Genomic DNA, 16410 nt, shown 5'->3' on the forward strand with positions numbered 1-16410 from the left:
CTCATCCATCCACTAGCAGACTAACAAATGATATAAATGATATCACAGGCTACATACTCTTTAATATCTTCATTTAAAAGTTATTCCGAAATACCCTCAAACTTAGGGAAAAGTTGCAAGTAGTTCACAACAGAGAATTCTGTTTCCTGAATGGTCTGAGAGCAGGTTGCTTACTTGATGCCCCATCACTCCCTCGTATTATAGCATGTATTTCAAAGACATTCTGCTGCGTAACCAGAGTGCAATGATCAACATCAGGAAACCAACATTGATATATTACTACCATTCAGACGCCATTCAACTTCCCCTATTTGTCCCAACCACATCATTTTTAGCAAGAGGATCTGGTTTAGAATTATGTGTTGCATTTAGTCATGTCTCTTTAGTCTTCTTCAGTATGGAAGAGTTCCTCAGTTTTTCCTTGACCATCGTGACTTTGAAGATTACAAGCCAGTTATTTGTAGAATATCCCTTAATTTTGATTTGTTTGTTTCTTCATGATCAGATTTAGCTTATGCATTTTCAGCAAGAATATCACAGAAGTGATGCTGTGCTTTGCTTATGATATACTATCATAGCTATAGTTTAAAAAATATACTTTTTGAGGATTTTTCTCTATTTCTGTTAATAATCTTCTAGAGAATGATTGTAATGTCTGGGTAATATATATCAGTTGGGCGTTCCTTCATCTATTTAACCAGTTTACAAAAGGAGGTTTTCATCATAGGGCAGGTATCAAGAATACCAGTTCAGCTTTGATTTGCAATTGATTCCTTGTCCCTTGAATCATCTAATACTATGAATAGTATCTTAATTCTTTCAGCCATGTGGGAAATTGAAATGGCAAAATCTTGGGAAAGTCTATTTAGGAAATGTGAAAATTCTGAAATGAAAGAGGATATTTCTTAGAACTCTGATTTTTCTTCTCTGTTCCTTCTGTCTTTTTGAAGAACTTGCTGAAAATTTAAATCATATTACATGTCAGGACTAACTATTGATGGCATCACTGTCACTTTTTTCTTTTTATTTACAATATTGTGTTAGTTTCTGGTGTACAGCAAAGTGATTCATATATATATATATATATATATATATATATATAAATAAAATCTTTTTCATATTCTTTTCCATCATAGTTTATTACAAGATATTGAATATAGTTCCCTGTGCTATACAGTAGGACCTTGTTGCTTACCTAGTTTATCTCTAGTAATCTGTATCTGCTAATCGCAAACTCCTGATTTATCCCTCCCTCCCTTCCCCTTTGGTAACCATAAGTTTGTTTTCTATGTCTGTGAATCTGTTTCTATTTTGTAAATAAGTTCATCTGCATCATATTTTAGATTCCACATATAAATGATATTGTATGGTATTTATCTTTCTCTTTCTGGCTTACTTCGCTTAGCGTGATAATCTCTGGCTCTGTCTATGTTGCTGCAAATGGCATTATCTCATTCATTTTCACTTTTTTCTTTCTTAGCTCCAGGAAAAGTAGTACATGTATGGAAATAGCAAATAGTAGCTTTTAATATATTAAATAGTAACTATTGCTTCTCCTATTATCATTGTTCAAAAAAAAATCAGTACATTACTCTTTTGAAAAGTTAGGTGCTTATCTCTTTAGAGTAAGTTCTGAATTATACTATTAACTAATTAGGAGAAAAGGTTTTAAAATTGTCTAGGAGAGAAAATGAAACATGTTGGATATGCAGTAGAATATGGATGAAGAACCTGGATTCTAGATTTGAATCTGGGTTCCACTGCTTACTGTGTGTGTGACATTGGGAAAATCATTTCATCCTCCTTCATCCATCTGTAAAATTTGGCTAAGGGTGGTTCCTAGCTCATAGAGTTATTAGGAGTAAATGTAACTTTCTCAGCCAAGTCCCTTGTATATGTAATTGTCCAATAAATGTTGTGTTATCTCTTTTTTGTGCACTGGCATTTCAGTGGAACCTGTATATTAGTTTACACCTTTTTGTGAAACTGGAAGTTCAATAGTGGTAGTTTGAATTCATTGCTCAGAAAGTGAGGTGTTTGCTAAAGGTAGATGCCACTGCTGCCTTTTTAAACTTTGACGATGTATTTACAGGCAGTGGGCAAAGACCCCAGTTTCCATGTTGTCTCTGTAAATACTGGACAGGTGGCAACCTTCTTGCTTTCATTAAAGTGTTTGCCCGCTTGAGATAAATTACCTCTTCCAGGTATCCAAATGGTGTGCCAGCAAGAGATCATTTACCTCAAACAGGGGAGAATGTTACTTCCACTGAAGGGCTGCGATATCAATCATTATAGGAGTGGACTAAGGAACCCTATAGATAGCTGAGCATTTTTATATGACTTGTTCAGACTGAATTTCTCAAGGTAGAAACAATTGTGCTGATTTGCTTTGAAATGTCTCTGAACAAATACAGGAGTAGATGGTTATGAGTAGAATGTTCATCCATTTTCTTACACATTTACGCATTTCAATTATAATTGAATTTTAATTATCTAGGGGATAGATGACTCAAATATACATGCTCCTGCTATTACTACTCACAGCTTTCTTTCATTGTATAGTTTGAGTTAACTTTGTAGAGGTCATAGCAGCTCTTCCAGGTAAAACTCAGAAATCTAGGTTGTATTCGGCACAACACTGAGGTTTCATATTAGGAAGTTCAAAGCAGTAAGTAAAGATACTTGTATTAATAAGTAGTTATTAGTATATATTTTAAAGCTTAAAGGCTTTAGTGAATCCTAACAAAGAATAAAAAGAGATGTGTTACTCCAAGTGTGGTTGTCGACCAGCAGCATCAGCATTAACTGGGGGGGTGTTAGAAATGCACAGTCTCAGACTCCATTCCAGAGCCATTCAGCCAGAATCTGCATTTTAACAAGATGATTTATAACCACAGTAAAGTGTGAGAAGAAGTAATTTAGAGAATTTTGTTATACACATAATTTCACTCATATCTGAAATTGAAACAAGTACAATCTGACCGTGGATCATTTTTAGTACTTGAGCTATGAGTGTCTATTTTGAGCCACATTTAACTTACTGACATTTATTTTGTGACTTTTAAAATTATTATTCTTGCATTTTCCCATATTTTTTCAAACATTTTATTCTGAGAATTTTCAAGCATATGGAAAATGTGAAAGAAGTTTTGTTTTCTAAATTAAAATTTTTTTGCCTATCATTCTTAAGAACAATTTGTGAATGAATAATTTATCCTTGGAAGTGTTCATGACTGTGTAAAACTCCAGTGTCACAATTTCATAGAATATATTTATTTGTTAAAATAATATACAAAGTCAAAATTATTTTAAGAAACATATATGAGGCTTTAACATATTTTGCAACTTATAGGCAGTTTGTAGAAAACTTTTAAGAGCCTTTTCTTAGAAGATTTAGTTGAATATCCAGATACTGTCTAACAAAATGACACAATTATTTTTTAAGATTTTTGTAAAAGAAAAAAAGAAAAAATTTCCTCTCAGATCTATTCTAAAATAATACATGTATATTTAAAAATATTTTAAACTTCCACCTTGTTCCAGAAAAAAAATTATGGCAGCTTACAGGTATTTGTAAAATGTCACTATAAGATAGCTCTTGTAATTTCCCTGAGAGTATGATTAATATTTGTGTGTACTTCTTTCAAGTTGTTTTGTATGTATTCCAATATGACTGGGTCATTCTATGTACCATTTTTCATTGTTCTTTTTCTCGCACTTATTTTAAATGGCTATAATAATTGTACCATCTCATTGGCTATTGTAATGGTTTAAACGAGTTATTGCATGTTGGCAGTGCTTGGTTTGTCACATATCTTTGTATCAGCAGCAGTATTGTTCCTCATTTCCCACTTTATGAATCAACTCTTTAGCTCGGTATACAAGACCTTTCTTGATCTGATTCTCATTTATTGGTATAGTCTCACCTCCCTGTACTCTCATTGATAAAACTACAGTTTAGCTAAACTGAGCTGCTTGTTGTTCCCCAGATATGAGATGCTCTCTTATCTCTCCAAACATACGGAGCAAACCATTAATACTTTTCTTGGCTACTAAACCCTAAGAGGAATTTATTACATGAATTATCATATTGAAAATATTGAATAACATTCACAATTTATATCTTTTTTTTTTTTTTTTTTTTTGCGATACGCGGGCTTCCCACCGCTGCGGCCCCTCCCGCCGCAGAGCACAGGCTCCGGACGCGCAGGCCCAGCGGCCACGGCCCACGGGCCCAGCCGCTCCGCGGCACGCGGGATCCCCCTGGACCGGGGCACGAACCCACGCCCCCCGCATCGGCAAGCGGACCCCCCAACCACTGCGCCACCAGGGAAGCCCCACAGTTTATATCTTTAAAAGCTACTTCGTAGAAGATGCAGAAGTTTTTTTCTTGTTAGTGTTGCTTATGTTTGTCTTCAGTGAAAACTGAGAGCGTATTATATTACGGTTCTCGGAGTAGAGTAGTCCAGGTATGCAGCTTTCTTATTATTTAATTTGACGGAGAAGTAGAGGCTGAGGATATAGTTTTATGATTGTGTAGTATATTCCTTAGATAAGGGATCTCTTAATCTGGGCTTCATAGAACTCTTCTCAAAATGGTCCATGGATAGAATTCAGAGGGGGAGCATCTGTGGACTTGGATGGAAAATAATTGTCTTGTTTCACTACCTATTAATGAACATTTCCTTCAATTATGAATGGTGATGATGGACCATGATAATATTAGCAGCATGGTGACTTATTTACTAATAGGAATTACAGACATTTTCAAGTTGTAATACAGTTGTTGCAGCCATCTTCCGATACTGTTTATGCTCATCTTTGATGATCAGTAGTCATGAGACTCATCACATACATGGTATGTAATCACAGTCTTCTGTGTACAGATGGATGCTGGTGCAATGTAGCTGGCCATGTATCAGGACGATTGTACACCTAGTAGTTGTTCATCCATCCAGTTGAGCTTCTATATTCTTCATGTCTATGTTGCTTTCCAGTATTCCCTAAGTACAAAATTCTGTGATTTTTTTGAAAGCTCAACCTGCAAGCACCTGGAAACACTTTAGAACTCTTTCAAAAGTGCTACTTAAGTTCCTTCTATCTTCATAGCATCAAATTTGAACCATAGATTCACAATCATTTTTCTTTCTGCTATAAACTTATTGAATAAGTTGACCTAGCCAAAGATGAACTCACTGACTTTTGAACAAAAAACTTTCCACAATAGGTTTTCTTGTTTTTAATTTTACTTTTCTTTTTTTGCGGTATGCCGGCCTCTCACTGCTGTGGCCTCTCCCATTGCGGAGCACAGGCTCCGGACGCGCAGGCTCAGCGGCCATGGCTCATGGGCCCAGCCGCTCCGCGGCATGTGGGATCTTCCCGGACCAGGGCACGAACCCGTCCGTGTCCCCTGCATCGGCAGGCGGACTCTCAACCACTGCGCCACCAGGGAAGCCCTATGCTATGTCTTTTAAAAAAATTTCAGTCTATATTTTAAATGTATTGTCTTATGCATAATATGTTTATAATAAAACTTAAAATAGTTTGAAAACTGCATTTTAATAAAATTTGCTTCCTTTGTAACCCTACGTATTTTGACTTAACATGTTTAAAAGTATTATGCTAAGAAGGGGATCCATAGGTTTTACTAGGCTATCGAGGGTATACACGGGACAAAAAATGAGCAAGAACCCCTGCTTTTTTAAAAAAACCGGATACTATTTATTTATTTATTTATTTATGGCTGTGTTGGTTCTTTGTTGCTGCGTGCAGGCTTTTCTCTAGTTGCAGCGAGCAGGGGCTACTCTTCCTCGTGGTGCGCGGGCTTCTCATTGTGGTGGCTTCTCTTATTGCGGAGCATGGGCTCCAGGCACACGGGCTTCAGTAGTTGTGGCACGTGGGCTCTGTAGTTGTGGCTCGTGGCCTCTAGAGTGCAGGCTCAGTAGTTGTGGCGCATGGGCTTAGTTGCTCCGTGGCATGTGGGATCTTCCTGGACCAGGGCTCGAACCCGTGTCCCCTGCATTGACAGGTGGATTCTTAACCACTGCGCCACCAGGGAAGTCCAAGAACCCCTGGTTTTGATAATCATTCCCCTAAATACCATTTGTCTAAGTCAAGATATCTTTTTCAGTAGTTCTATTATTGGGCATTTGTATCTATAGTATTATTTATAAATAACGCTGATAGAAACAGGAGCTACTGATCAGTGTTATAGATCTCCTCTCCACATTGCCTGACACAGTGCCTTTATGCATATGAGTTGCCCTATAGCTAGCTGTTTAATGAATGAATGAGGAAGACAGTATACAGTGCTTTTTAAAATAGTTTTGTTATTTCTGGAAAAGTGTTTATGCTTGGTATAAAAACTTCACACAGTATAGAAACCTGCACAGAAGAAATAAAAATCACCCAAAAGGCCATCCCCAATCATTCTTAACACTTTAATGATTTCTACAAATCTCCCAGACATGTGTACCAACAGGTATACATACAAACACACCCAGTTTTATATGAGGGAGTCATACAATCATGCCTCATCATAATTTTTTTTCTACTCACTGGTTAATAAATGTCTTTCCATGTCAATAAGGTAGGTGTACATCATTAATTGTATTTGATCACATACTATTTCATTGTTTATATAGTTTACTCTGAAAATTCCCTGTTGATGGATATTGGCATTTTTTTCATATTTTTTTACTATTTTAATTAATATGATAATAAACTATGCTGTAATTAACGTGTTTGTACATAAAATCACTTTATACTTGTGCAATTATTTCCTTGGCTAAACTCCTCAGAAATGAGTTTGCATATTTTACGTTTGGAAAGTATTGCCAGTCTGCCTTTTGTAAAAGTTGCTTTGCAGTACACTCCTATGAACACTACTGAGAGTTCTGGCTTTCTCATAATGCCTTTGGTACATGAAGTTTTAACAATCTTTTTTATTTTTATCGATTTGAAAGGCAAAAGAAACTATATCATTCCTTATTTGTAATTTTGACTGTTCGGTTGCATATCTTTTCATTTGTTCTACACCCATTCATATTCTTTTACAAATTGTCTCATTATGTTCATATATGGGTGTGTGTTTGTTTCTTATAGAATTAGAAGAACTCCTTGTGTATCACACATGTTAGCACTTTGCCATATAGTGTAAATAATTTTTCCAGTTTGTATTTTAATTTTGTTTGTGCATTTTTATATGATTAACATTATTAATCATTTACTTTATGGTTTTTCTTTTGGTGATTTATTTAGAAAGGCTAGCCTCACCTCAGGTGGTGTTGCTCATATTTTGGTCTAGTATTTTTGATTTTTACATTAAATCTTGGATTTTATCTGGAATTATTTTCAGAGAAGTAGTGAGGAAATTAATAATATTTATTTGTGTATGGATGACCAGCTAGCCCCAATACGTTTTAATTCCATCATCTGTCTTTTAACCTAGTGAGTTAAAATATGCCATTTAGTATATATTTATTATACGTGCTTGGATCTATTTCCCGTCTCTCCAGTCAATTCCATTAGTCTTCCTGTCTCTTCTGGTATCGGTATCATACTGCCCTTTTCATGAGTATTTCTTGAAGTTTTAAAACATGGTTAGACATTCTCTTATTACTTTTTGAAAATAGTATTTTGGGCTTTTTTTCATAGTATTTTTAGTTTCATCTTTAGATAGAACACGGTTTTGAATCTTACCTTAATGATTGGCTCCCAAGTTTGAAAACTGATTCATATTTTCAAATTACAGCTCTTTGAAGACACAGGCATTTTTTTGCTCAGAAGAGTGCTCTAAGATTGTGATGTGTTGGGGTCACTTGAAAGGAGTTATACATGAAAGGGATAATAGTGAAAGATGCTCCTGGAAAAGTAAGCAGGGATCAGATCATGTAGGACCTTATGAGCCATGTTTAAGGAGTTTGAAATTTATTCCCAGATCTGAAGAGACTCACTGAAGCTTAAGCAGGGGTTGTGACAAGATCCTATTTGTGTTTTAGAAGTCATTTTTTCTACGGTGGAGGATGGATTGAAGAGGGGAAATGACTGGAGAAGAGTAGGGAGACCCTTGTAAGAACATAGGTGAGACAATGCCATGATCACAGAAAAAATTGAATAGATGGTAGAAATGTGATGTGATTGGATGTGAGGGAGACGGCAAGAAAGATGGAGGTGTCAAGGTTGAGAAAATGTTCCCAACTGTCTAGAACTGAGTCGAATTTTAATGCAGTTAACATTACTCGTGATTAACATTTCTAATGTTATTATTACCATTAGGCATTATTATTATTATATTCATGACTCACATTATTATTAAATTAAATAATGACATAGTTACATACATATTAATTAAATAATTACTCACTATTCCCTTTTTTTCACTAAAGGCGTGTTTCTCAATCTGAGTGTGAGGATTCCATTTTAATAAGAAAACACACTGTAGACTGCTCTTCCCACACGATAGTGGTATTTTTAGCAGCAGTTGACTTCTGCAATGTTTCAAAGGACTTTTAATTTTATTACTAACAACATCATAAGCATATATTATTCATGCTTTTTATTTTTTTAGGGTTAAATAAAGGTCAAATGGCAATACTGCAGTTGAAAGTGGTGGAACTCTTATAATAACTTTTCAACCTCCCCTCCCCCCTGCCTCAAGATCTGTAATTCACAGGTTTAGAACTACTGGTCGAAACAATTCTCTGTGAATTTGTTTTGAAGATTTTAACCTTAGATGTGCAATATTGCCCCTTCTATTGGAAAAGGTAGTTGCAGAACATAGAGTCCTCTTCTTTCTTGAAAGATATGCTATTACATAGGGGAAAAGTGATTAACAAATGTATTTAGCATAAACAAGAATTTGTTAAATGTAGCAAGTCAAACATTTTAACTAGTCTAGACAAGTTTAGACATGAGGAATTTTAGTGACATTTTTTTCTCTTTTGTATCATACAAATAATTCTACAACTATGTCACTAGAGGATTTTTTTGTTTCTTCATTTATTTAATATTGAATTAATTGTACTCTATACTGTATAATGTGAAGTATATCGTAAAAATACTTCTTATTCATCAAAGCATAAAAATTATGCTTTGTGCTCTTTCTGTAATTCATTGAGAGTAGCAGTCAGTAACTTAGAGTGTATGCCTCTTTCTCAGTTGTTAAAAATTCAAATGAATGCCTTATGGAATTATACTGCCACTTAATTTCACCTCTCAGAGTGGTTAGTGTCTACATAACACATTGCTGTGATATAGTAAAAAACCACTATTCATTAAATTTTTTTTTTTTTTTTGCGGTACGCGGGCCTCTCACTGTTGTGGCCTCTCCCGTTGCGGAGCACAGGCTCCGGACGCGCAGGCTCAGCGGCCATGGCTCACGGGCCCAGCCGCTCCGCGGCATGTGGGATCTTCCCGGACCGGGGCACGAACCCGCATCCCCTGCATTGGCAGGCGGACTCTCAACCACTGCGCCACCAGGGAAGCCCCCAAAATTTAATTATAGTTGATGTTTGCTTCTAAAGGCTCTTTATCTGTGAAAACTTTATTATTTTTGTATTCCTGAAAATTTTCTAGAACAATGAGCTTTTATCTAGCTTCCGTGAGATGGGTTTTTCTGACATAGAAAACCACTGATGGTTTATCGGCATTGACCTTCTCAGTCAGTGCTGCTCTTCAGTGTCGAACCATGTGTTCTTAGAATTGTGGAACATTTTTCTCTTGCATAAAACTGGCCAAATATGCTTTTTGTGCTTATGATATAAAGACAAGATTTAAACTAACTCCCAACAGCAGAGGTTCTTGAAATGTAGAATGGTATACTACAGAATTTAAAGAGTCTCTCCGTGTTTATCATTTTACATGGATAGTATCGTAACACAAGTAATGACAGATTAAGACATGCCTAGCAGAGGGAAAACTAAATTACACGACTTTTATTAAGGCATAAATAAACCTATTAACCATTATTTGGAATACCAATTAGTAGAAAGAACAATGACAATTTTATTTATCAACATGTAATTAATAACTGATGAATCTAGCAGTAAGCAGGCCATGTTGGATATGCTGGGACCTTAAGTCCATTATATGAGAGGGATGATTACCAAAATCCTACGGGGAACTGAATAATTGTAGTTGTAAAATGTTAATTGCCTTGGAATAAGGCAAGTTATATTTTCTTGTCTGAGAATATAAATAGTGTGACATTAAGGTAATAAGCTTCAGTAGTTGTAAATAGAAAATGAATTTGTTAGGTTTTAAAACAAAGAAAGGAGTGATGATTTTTTAGTGTCATAGTGTTCAGTATGAATGACATACTGTAAATACATGCAGATTTTCTTTAGATATGTTATTTAGTGGGCGGGCTATTTCTTACATAGTGAAAGTTGATATAGGCAGGGACTTCTTGAATGGATTACTACAGGTGGATGGGAATGATATAACTGAGAAAATATTTTCATTGTGTTGTGACTGGCAGTATGGTGAAATGAACAAGAGACAATTCATATTTTTCTGTGCTTTTTTTCTTTTTCTTTGAAGATCCAAATTCCAGAATTTGTGGACATTTGCTTATAGGAGCAGCCAAGAATTCTTTTGTAAAACTCATGGATAAAATTAATCTGGCAATGGACAGTATACCTTTGCACAGGAACAGGAGTATTAGATATGTGGAAAAAGATTCCCTGGTTCAGAGGCTGGCCCGTGGACTTCATAAAGTAAGCACACTGGCCCTGAGATACGGTTTGTGTGGCCATGTGCCCATTTTGGTATGTATGCAATTTCATTAAATAGGGATTTTAGGACTTGTAAATTTAATTCCGAATGAAATTTATTTGTAGTTTATATTAGTTGTACATGAGTGTAGGTAGATTTCTTTTGGATTTCATGTAATAGTTTAATATGATAAGTAAAAGAACTTCCAAATAAGTGTCCATAATATCAAAATACAAAAGTTCTGGCATGAGTTCTGAATTAACTGTTCTCTACGAGTATACTGCAACAGAATTGTGTGAGACATAAACAATTATCTTTTCTGTTTTCTAGCCATCTAGATTATTTCTTTTCTTCATTTCATATAAGGCAAATTATTGGTCACATAAAAAAATAAAGCTTTCACTTTAAGTTTTAGTAAGAGCTGGTATTGTTTTCTGTATAACCTAAGTTACATTTAATTTGGTAAAATGACCATTGCTATGGACTTACTAGTAAATCTGAAGTGACTTTTTGTAAAATTGCTCTTATTTGACAATAGAAAAGCACAGCATCATTACAGAAACAAATATTTGGATTTACACAAAGACTGCACACAGCAGAAGTGGAGCGCCGCTCACTACGCTTAGAGGTCACAGAACTGAAACGAAATGTGAATGAGCTGAAGAAGGAGCTTGACAAAACCCAGGGTCTTCAGATGCAGTTAAATGAAGTTAAGCAGTCAGTAAGTATATGTGATTTAAAAACTATGGCTTTGGTGAGCTCTCCTCTGATATAAAATATGTATGATATAATATGTATATAAAATATCACAGGGCAAATATATATGTTTGTTTTCCTTAACTTTTTATTATGTTTCCTTTTTCAAATAATTGAATCCCATTAATAGAATTTCTTTAGTAAACTTCCCTTCTAAAATTCCCCAACAGTAATACATTTCAAATTTGCTAAGAGACTAGAACTTAAATGTTCTCACCACAAAAAAGAAGTAATAATTATGTGACTTAGTAGAGCTAGCTAGGGCTGCAGTGGTAATTGTTTTGCAAGTTAGAAGTGTATCAAATGAATACATTGTACATCTTAAACTTAAGCAGTGTTGTGTGTCAATTAAATAAAAAGCACAGCATCATTAAAATAATCTCAAAAAACATTGAAAAAAAAGATTTATTCCAGGTGCTTAAAGGAGTACTGATTGTGTCAGCAGAGCTTATAGCCCTGTTAAAATGTATGCTGTGACTGAAAGTATAGAAAATGATTAAGCTGTAGTTGGGATGGTTAACTGCTATGGCAAATAAACTTTGGTTGAGTAACTGGCTTGCAGCAAGAGCAAAGAACGTGTTCCAAGAAATGTTTAGTGTGAATTTCTTCCACTGAAGTGTAGAAATAAAAATAGGATTAATTGAAATAATAATTGAAGGAATGATGTATGTAATTTTTATATTTGACATCCAATTATGTAGTATAAAGTTATAAAGTGATGATTTCTAACATTTAATGATCATATTGAACATGTATCAGGCACTGCCCCTAAGCACTTTAAGGTGTTGATTCATTTAGTCCTCTCATATCAATAATAATTCAATAATATTATCCATTGTTTTTTTTTTTTAACAGATGAGGAAATGTAGGGCACAGAACAGCTAAGTAACTTGCCGAAAGTCACACAGTTAGTATGTGGAAATGACAGGATTTGAACCTCGGTATTCTGACTCCAAAACGCAAACTTTTAACCACTTCACTAAAGTGGTTAATGTTCATATCCAGCTATGTTAATAAAGGATCGTTTTACTGAAAACAGAATAGATGGGAAAATGATGCTATTTTCCTCTTTAAAAATCAGGGAGTGTGCCTGCAACCATCATCTTTCATTTATTTCAGGCAAAGTATACAGGAGGCAAACAAAATAGCTTCTTATAGTTCATCTAAAATTGTAACATAAAGGGACACATCCTGCCCACCAAAAGTGATTTAGTACCTGCACTGTTTTGGAATATCATGTTCACCTACTGACAGGTGTTCTTTAATATCTAACTCCCATGATCATCTACTGACAGTTGTACTTTAATAGCTAACTCCCATGATCTTTTTATTGTTTTTGGTTTATTAGCTCCATATAACTGCTTTCACACACTATCTCTTTCTTATTTCGCATTGCTGTACTTGTTTGACCCTATTTAGTCACAGAAGAGTGAACAGAATTGAGCCAGTCTCTGGGAGGGATATATGGACAAGAGAAAGGCTAACATTAGCTAAGTTTTTGGGTAAAGGAGAAATTTTGGAAGAGTGGGAAGAAGTCCTGCAAAATGACGGGGATCTTCATTTATAGAGGCCAAGTAGATTGCAAAGAACACAATGTTCTGATGGCAAGGAGTGGTAACTTAAGACAGAATAACAAGTAAAAGGTAGAAGAAATACAAAAATCCTTGTTCACAAGACCCAGAGAAGTGCAGTGCCGTTAGCGAATAGAGGAATGTTAAAAAGTTGACACCTCAAATTCTTTTCAAAAATGGGAAAGTTATCAGTCTTAAATAGACTTATATACACTTAGTGTGATTAAGAGACCTGCATGGTTTCCTTTAGTTTTCCACATATATTTCTCAGGTTACCTACCATTTGTGAAACATTTCTGTTCTTTGTACCTCAAGATCAAGGTGTCTCTTGCCATTTGTTGTAACTAATTTTTGTTTGTTTAAGAGTTTTGCACAGGAGATAATACAAGTATGTCCTGTCCTGGATTCCATACCCCTTAAGAGATGGCCCCTCTCTAGAACTGTCAGTTATTCCAGAGCAGATGCAGTCGTGATATTGTAAAAGTTGTGCAGAGTTTTATTGGCAGGTGTTTATATATGAATAGATATTCTTTTATTCAGCAAATACCTACTGAGAAGCTACTGAATGCCAGGCACTCCTCTGTGTGATGAGTGAGCAAGCTGAAGGAGGTCTCTGCCCTGTGGAGCTCACATCCTTAAATGTGTGGTTGGTGGAAGGGTGCGGACAGGCAGTAAAAAAGTGAACAACTATCTAAGGTGGATTTAGACAATGATAATGGCTGTGAGGAAAATACAAGAAGATGGCAATAGCGTGAGTGGTGGTGGGAGTGAGAGAGGTATGGTGTGGTAAGGACTCTCCAAGGAGAGGGTAGTTTGACCAGGGAAACCTGAATGGTAACATACACTGAACACAGACTTTCAGGTAATCCTTTAAAAGCATTTGAACTTGTTAAAAGCTTTAATTCCCACATCGTTATCTTTATAAAAAGTGCTCATGTATCAAGATTTAAACCAAGTGTTATGGATTTACTTAGGACATGAATATTTCCTGAGATTTTATTTGACTAAAAATTATAACTTTGGGAGTATAGCTGTTGTGCTTTAAAAATCAGAGTGATGTGAGACTTCCCTGGTGGTCCAGTGGTTAAGACTCCATGCTTCTACTACAGGGGGCATGGGTTCGATCCTTGGTTGGGGAACTGCATGTTGCATGGCACGGCCAAAAAAAAAAAAAATCAGAGTGATGTTTTTTTTCTTGACTTAGGAAATTAAGAAAAATGAATTGTACTTTTGTCATATATCAGATATTTAGAAATGTTTGTATTCTCTTTATGTTAGCAAATAGAGTTCTGAAGATTAAATGATACAACAATGCAGTTAGCTTATAATTAAAATTTTTTTCTTTGTTCAGAAATTGATCACCCATGAGAAGTTTGAAAGTGCATGTGAAGAACTGAATAATGCATTACTACGGGAACAGCTGGCTCAAATGCTATTGAATGAGCAGGCACAGCAACTACAGGAGTTGAATTATAGGCTTGAATTACATTCCAGTGAGGAAGCTGACAAAAACCAAACTCTTGGAGAAGCTGTTAAGGTAGGAAAACATCCCTTGCATAAGGGTTTATTTCTTCCAGGTGTGGGTCTTTGAGGGAATCATGTACATCTCTTGAACAGGGAAGAGATCCCAAGATATGAAATTTTATTCTGTAAGAACTTACAAGGATGGGACTTCCCTGGTGGCGCAGTGGTTAAGAATCAACCTGCCAATGCAGGGAACATGGGTTCGAGCCCTGGTCTGGGAAGATCCCACATGCCGCGGAGCAACTAAGCCCGTGAGCCACAACTACTGAGCCCATGTGCGACAACTACTGAAGCCCTTGCGCCTGGAGCCCATGCTCCACAACAAGAGAAGCCACTGTAATGAGAAGCCCATGCACCACAATGAAGAGTAGTCCCCGCTCGCTGCACCTAGAGAAAGCCCACACTCAGCAACGCAGACCCGATGCAGCCAAAAATTAAATAAATAAATAAATTTATTTATTTATTTTTAAAAAAAGGAACTTATAAGGATGCAATGAAACATGGTTCTGGGACCTCAATTCCAAGCTTGATTCATGTGTATTGAAAATGTAGAAGTAGGCTTTGCCGGTTGGAAACCAAGTAGAGATTTTGTTTTTGTTTTTGTTTTGCGGTACATGGGCCTCTCACAGTTGTGGCCTCTCCCGTTGCGGAGCACAGGCTCCGGACGTGCAGGCTCAGCGGCCATGGCTCACAAGCCCAGCCGCTCCGCGGCACGTGGGATCTTCCTGGACCGGGACACGAACCCGCGTCCCCTGCATCGGCAGGTGAACTCTCAACCACTGTGCCACCAGGGAAACCCCCAAGTAGAGATTTTTCCAGTAATAATTTTATTCTTTGTTTCACTTATCTTCATTTCTTCCTGTCCTTAGATCTTTTCTTTTTCTTGTTTTATGCCCTCCAAACATTGAAAATCCACATGTCTTTTGGATGTGAAAGGTTTTGGGTCTAGGTCTCTCTGATTCTTATATTAAGTGTGGGTTTGAGGAGGAGGGGGTTAGAAAGAGTTGGTCTCCCTGTCATTTATTTGTGGGAAAGGTGTTTAGAAGGGAAAAAAGAAGTTACAATAAAATAATTGTCATTTAGAAAACTTCATTAATGGAGTTAGGACTACGATATCTTTTGGAAATGTTGGCTATAAAATGTAATAGAATTATAGATTATGATTATAGTATGTGTAAAAGTTTTACTAGTGAGGTTATACACACTGGAACGGAACAACGAATTCCAGGAAAACCAACATGATGTAACACAGCCTATATAGTAGGTATCATGTATCATACCTAATATAGTAAACAACTCCAAGTTGGTATATAATTTATTATAAAAATAATTTATATTTATTCAATACTAATACAAATGCTAATAATAAAAGTCAAAATTTGTCGAGAGCTTCCTGTTTGCCAAGCACTGTGCCAAATACTTTCTAAATACTTATCTCATATAATCCTCACACAAACTCTATGGGATTATTCTCATTTCATAGAAGAGAAAACTGAGATACAGAGAGGCACATAACTTGCACAACCATTAGTAAGTTACAAAACTAGGGAATCAGATTTTATATCTGCCTTCCTAATCACGACATTAACTATATTACTGATGGACAGCATACATAGGCCAAGCTCTGTGCTGCGGTCTCTACATGAATTGTTTTGTTTCATTCTTAAACTACCGCTATGAAATTGGTACTATTATTGTTCTCACTCCTTTCGATGAAATTGAGAGAGTTCAGTGGACTTGCTCAGCGTCTCCTCGCCTGTAAATGTTGAAACTGGGATTTAGTTTTTTAAAAAATGTATTAAAAATCATTAACCGAAGTTCTTAGATTAATTAGGTAGATTTA

The 16410-nt window shown here is 35.9% G+C and overlaps 1 protein-coding gene across 1 annotated transcript in view; it reads left to right on the plus strand.

Moving 5' to 3' along the window:
* The window catches only part of CCDC171 (coiled-coil domain containing 171), a 349212-nt gene that overhangs the window by 183470 nt on the left and 149332 nt on the right, over positions 1 to 16410 (plus strand). Inside the window, exons 18-20 of the mRNA XM_007465652.1 lie at positions 10543 to 10769; positions 11255 to 11437; positions 14395 to 14580. Of these exons, the coding sequence (XP_007465714.1) occupies positions 10543 to 10769; positions 11255 to 11437; positions 14395 to 14580 (596 nt within the window). The remainder of the gene's footprint in view (positions 1 to 10542; positions 10770 to 11254; positions 11438 to 14394; positions 14581 to 16410) is intronic.

The sequence above is a fragment of the Lipotes vexillifer genome, unplaced genomic scaffold (genome assembly GCF_000442215.2).
Source record: "Lipotes vexillifer unplaced genomic scaffold, Lipotes_vexillifer_v1.1 scaffold31, whole genome shotgun sequence".
NCBI classification, from domain to species: Eukaryota; Metazoa; Chordata; class Mammalia; order Artiodactyla; family Lipotidae; genus Lipotes; species Lipotes vexillifer.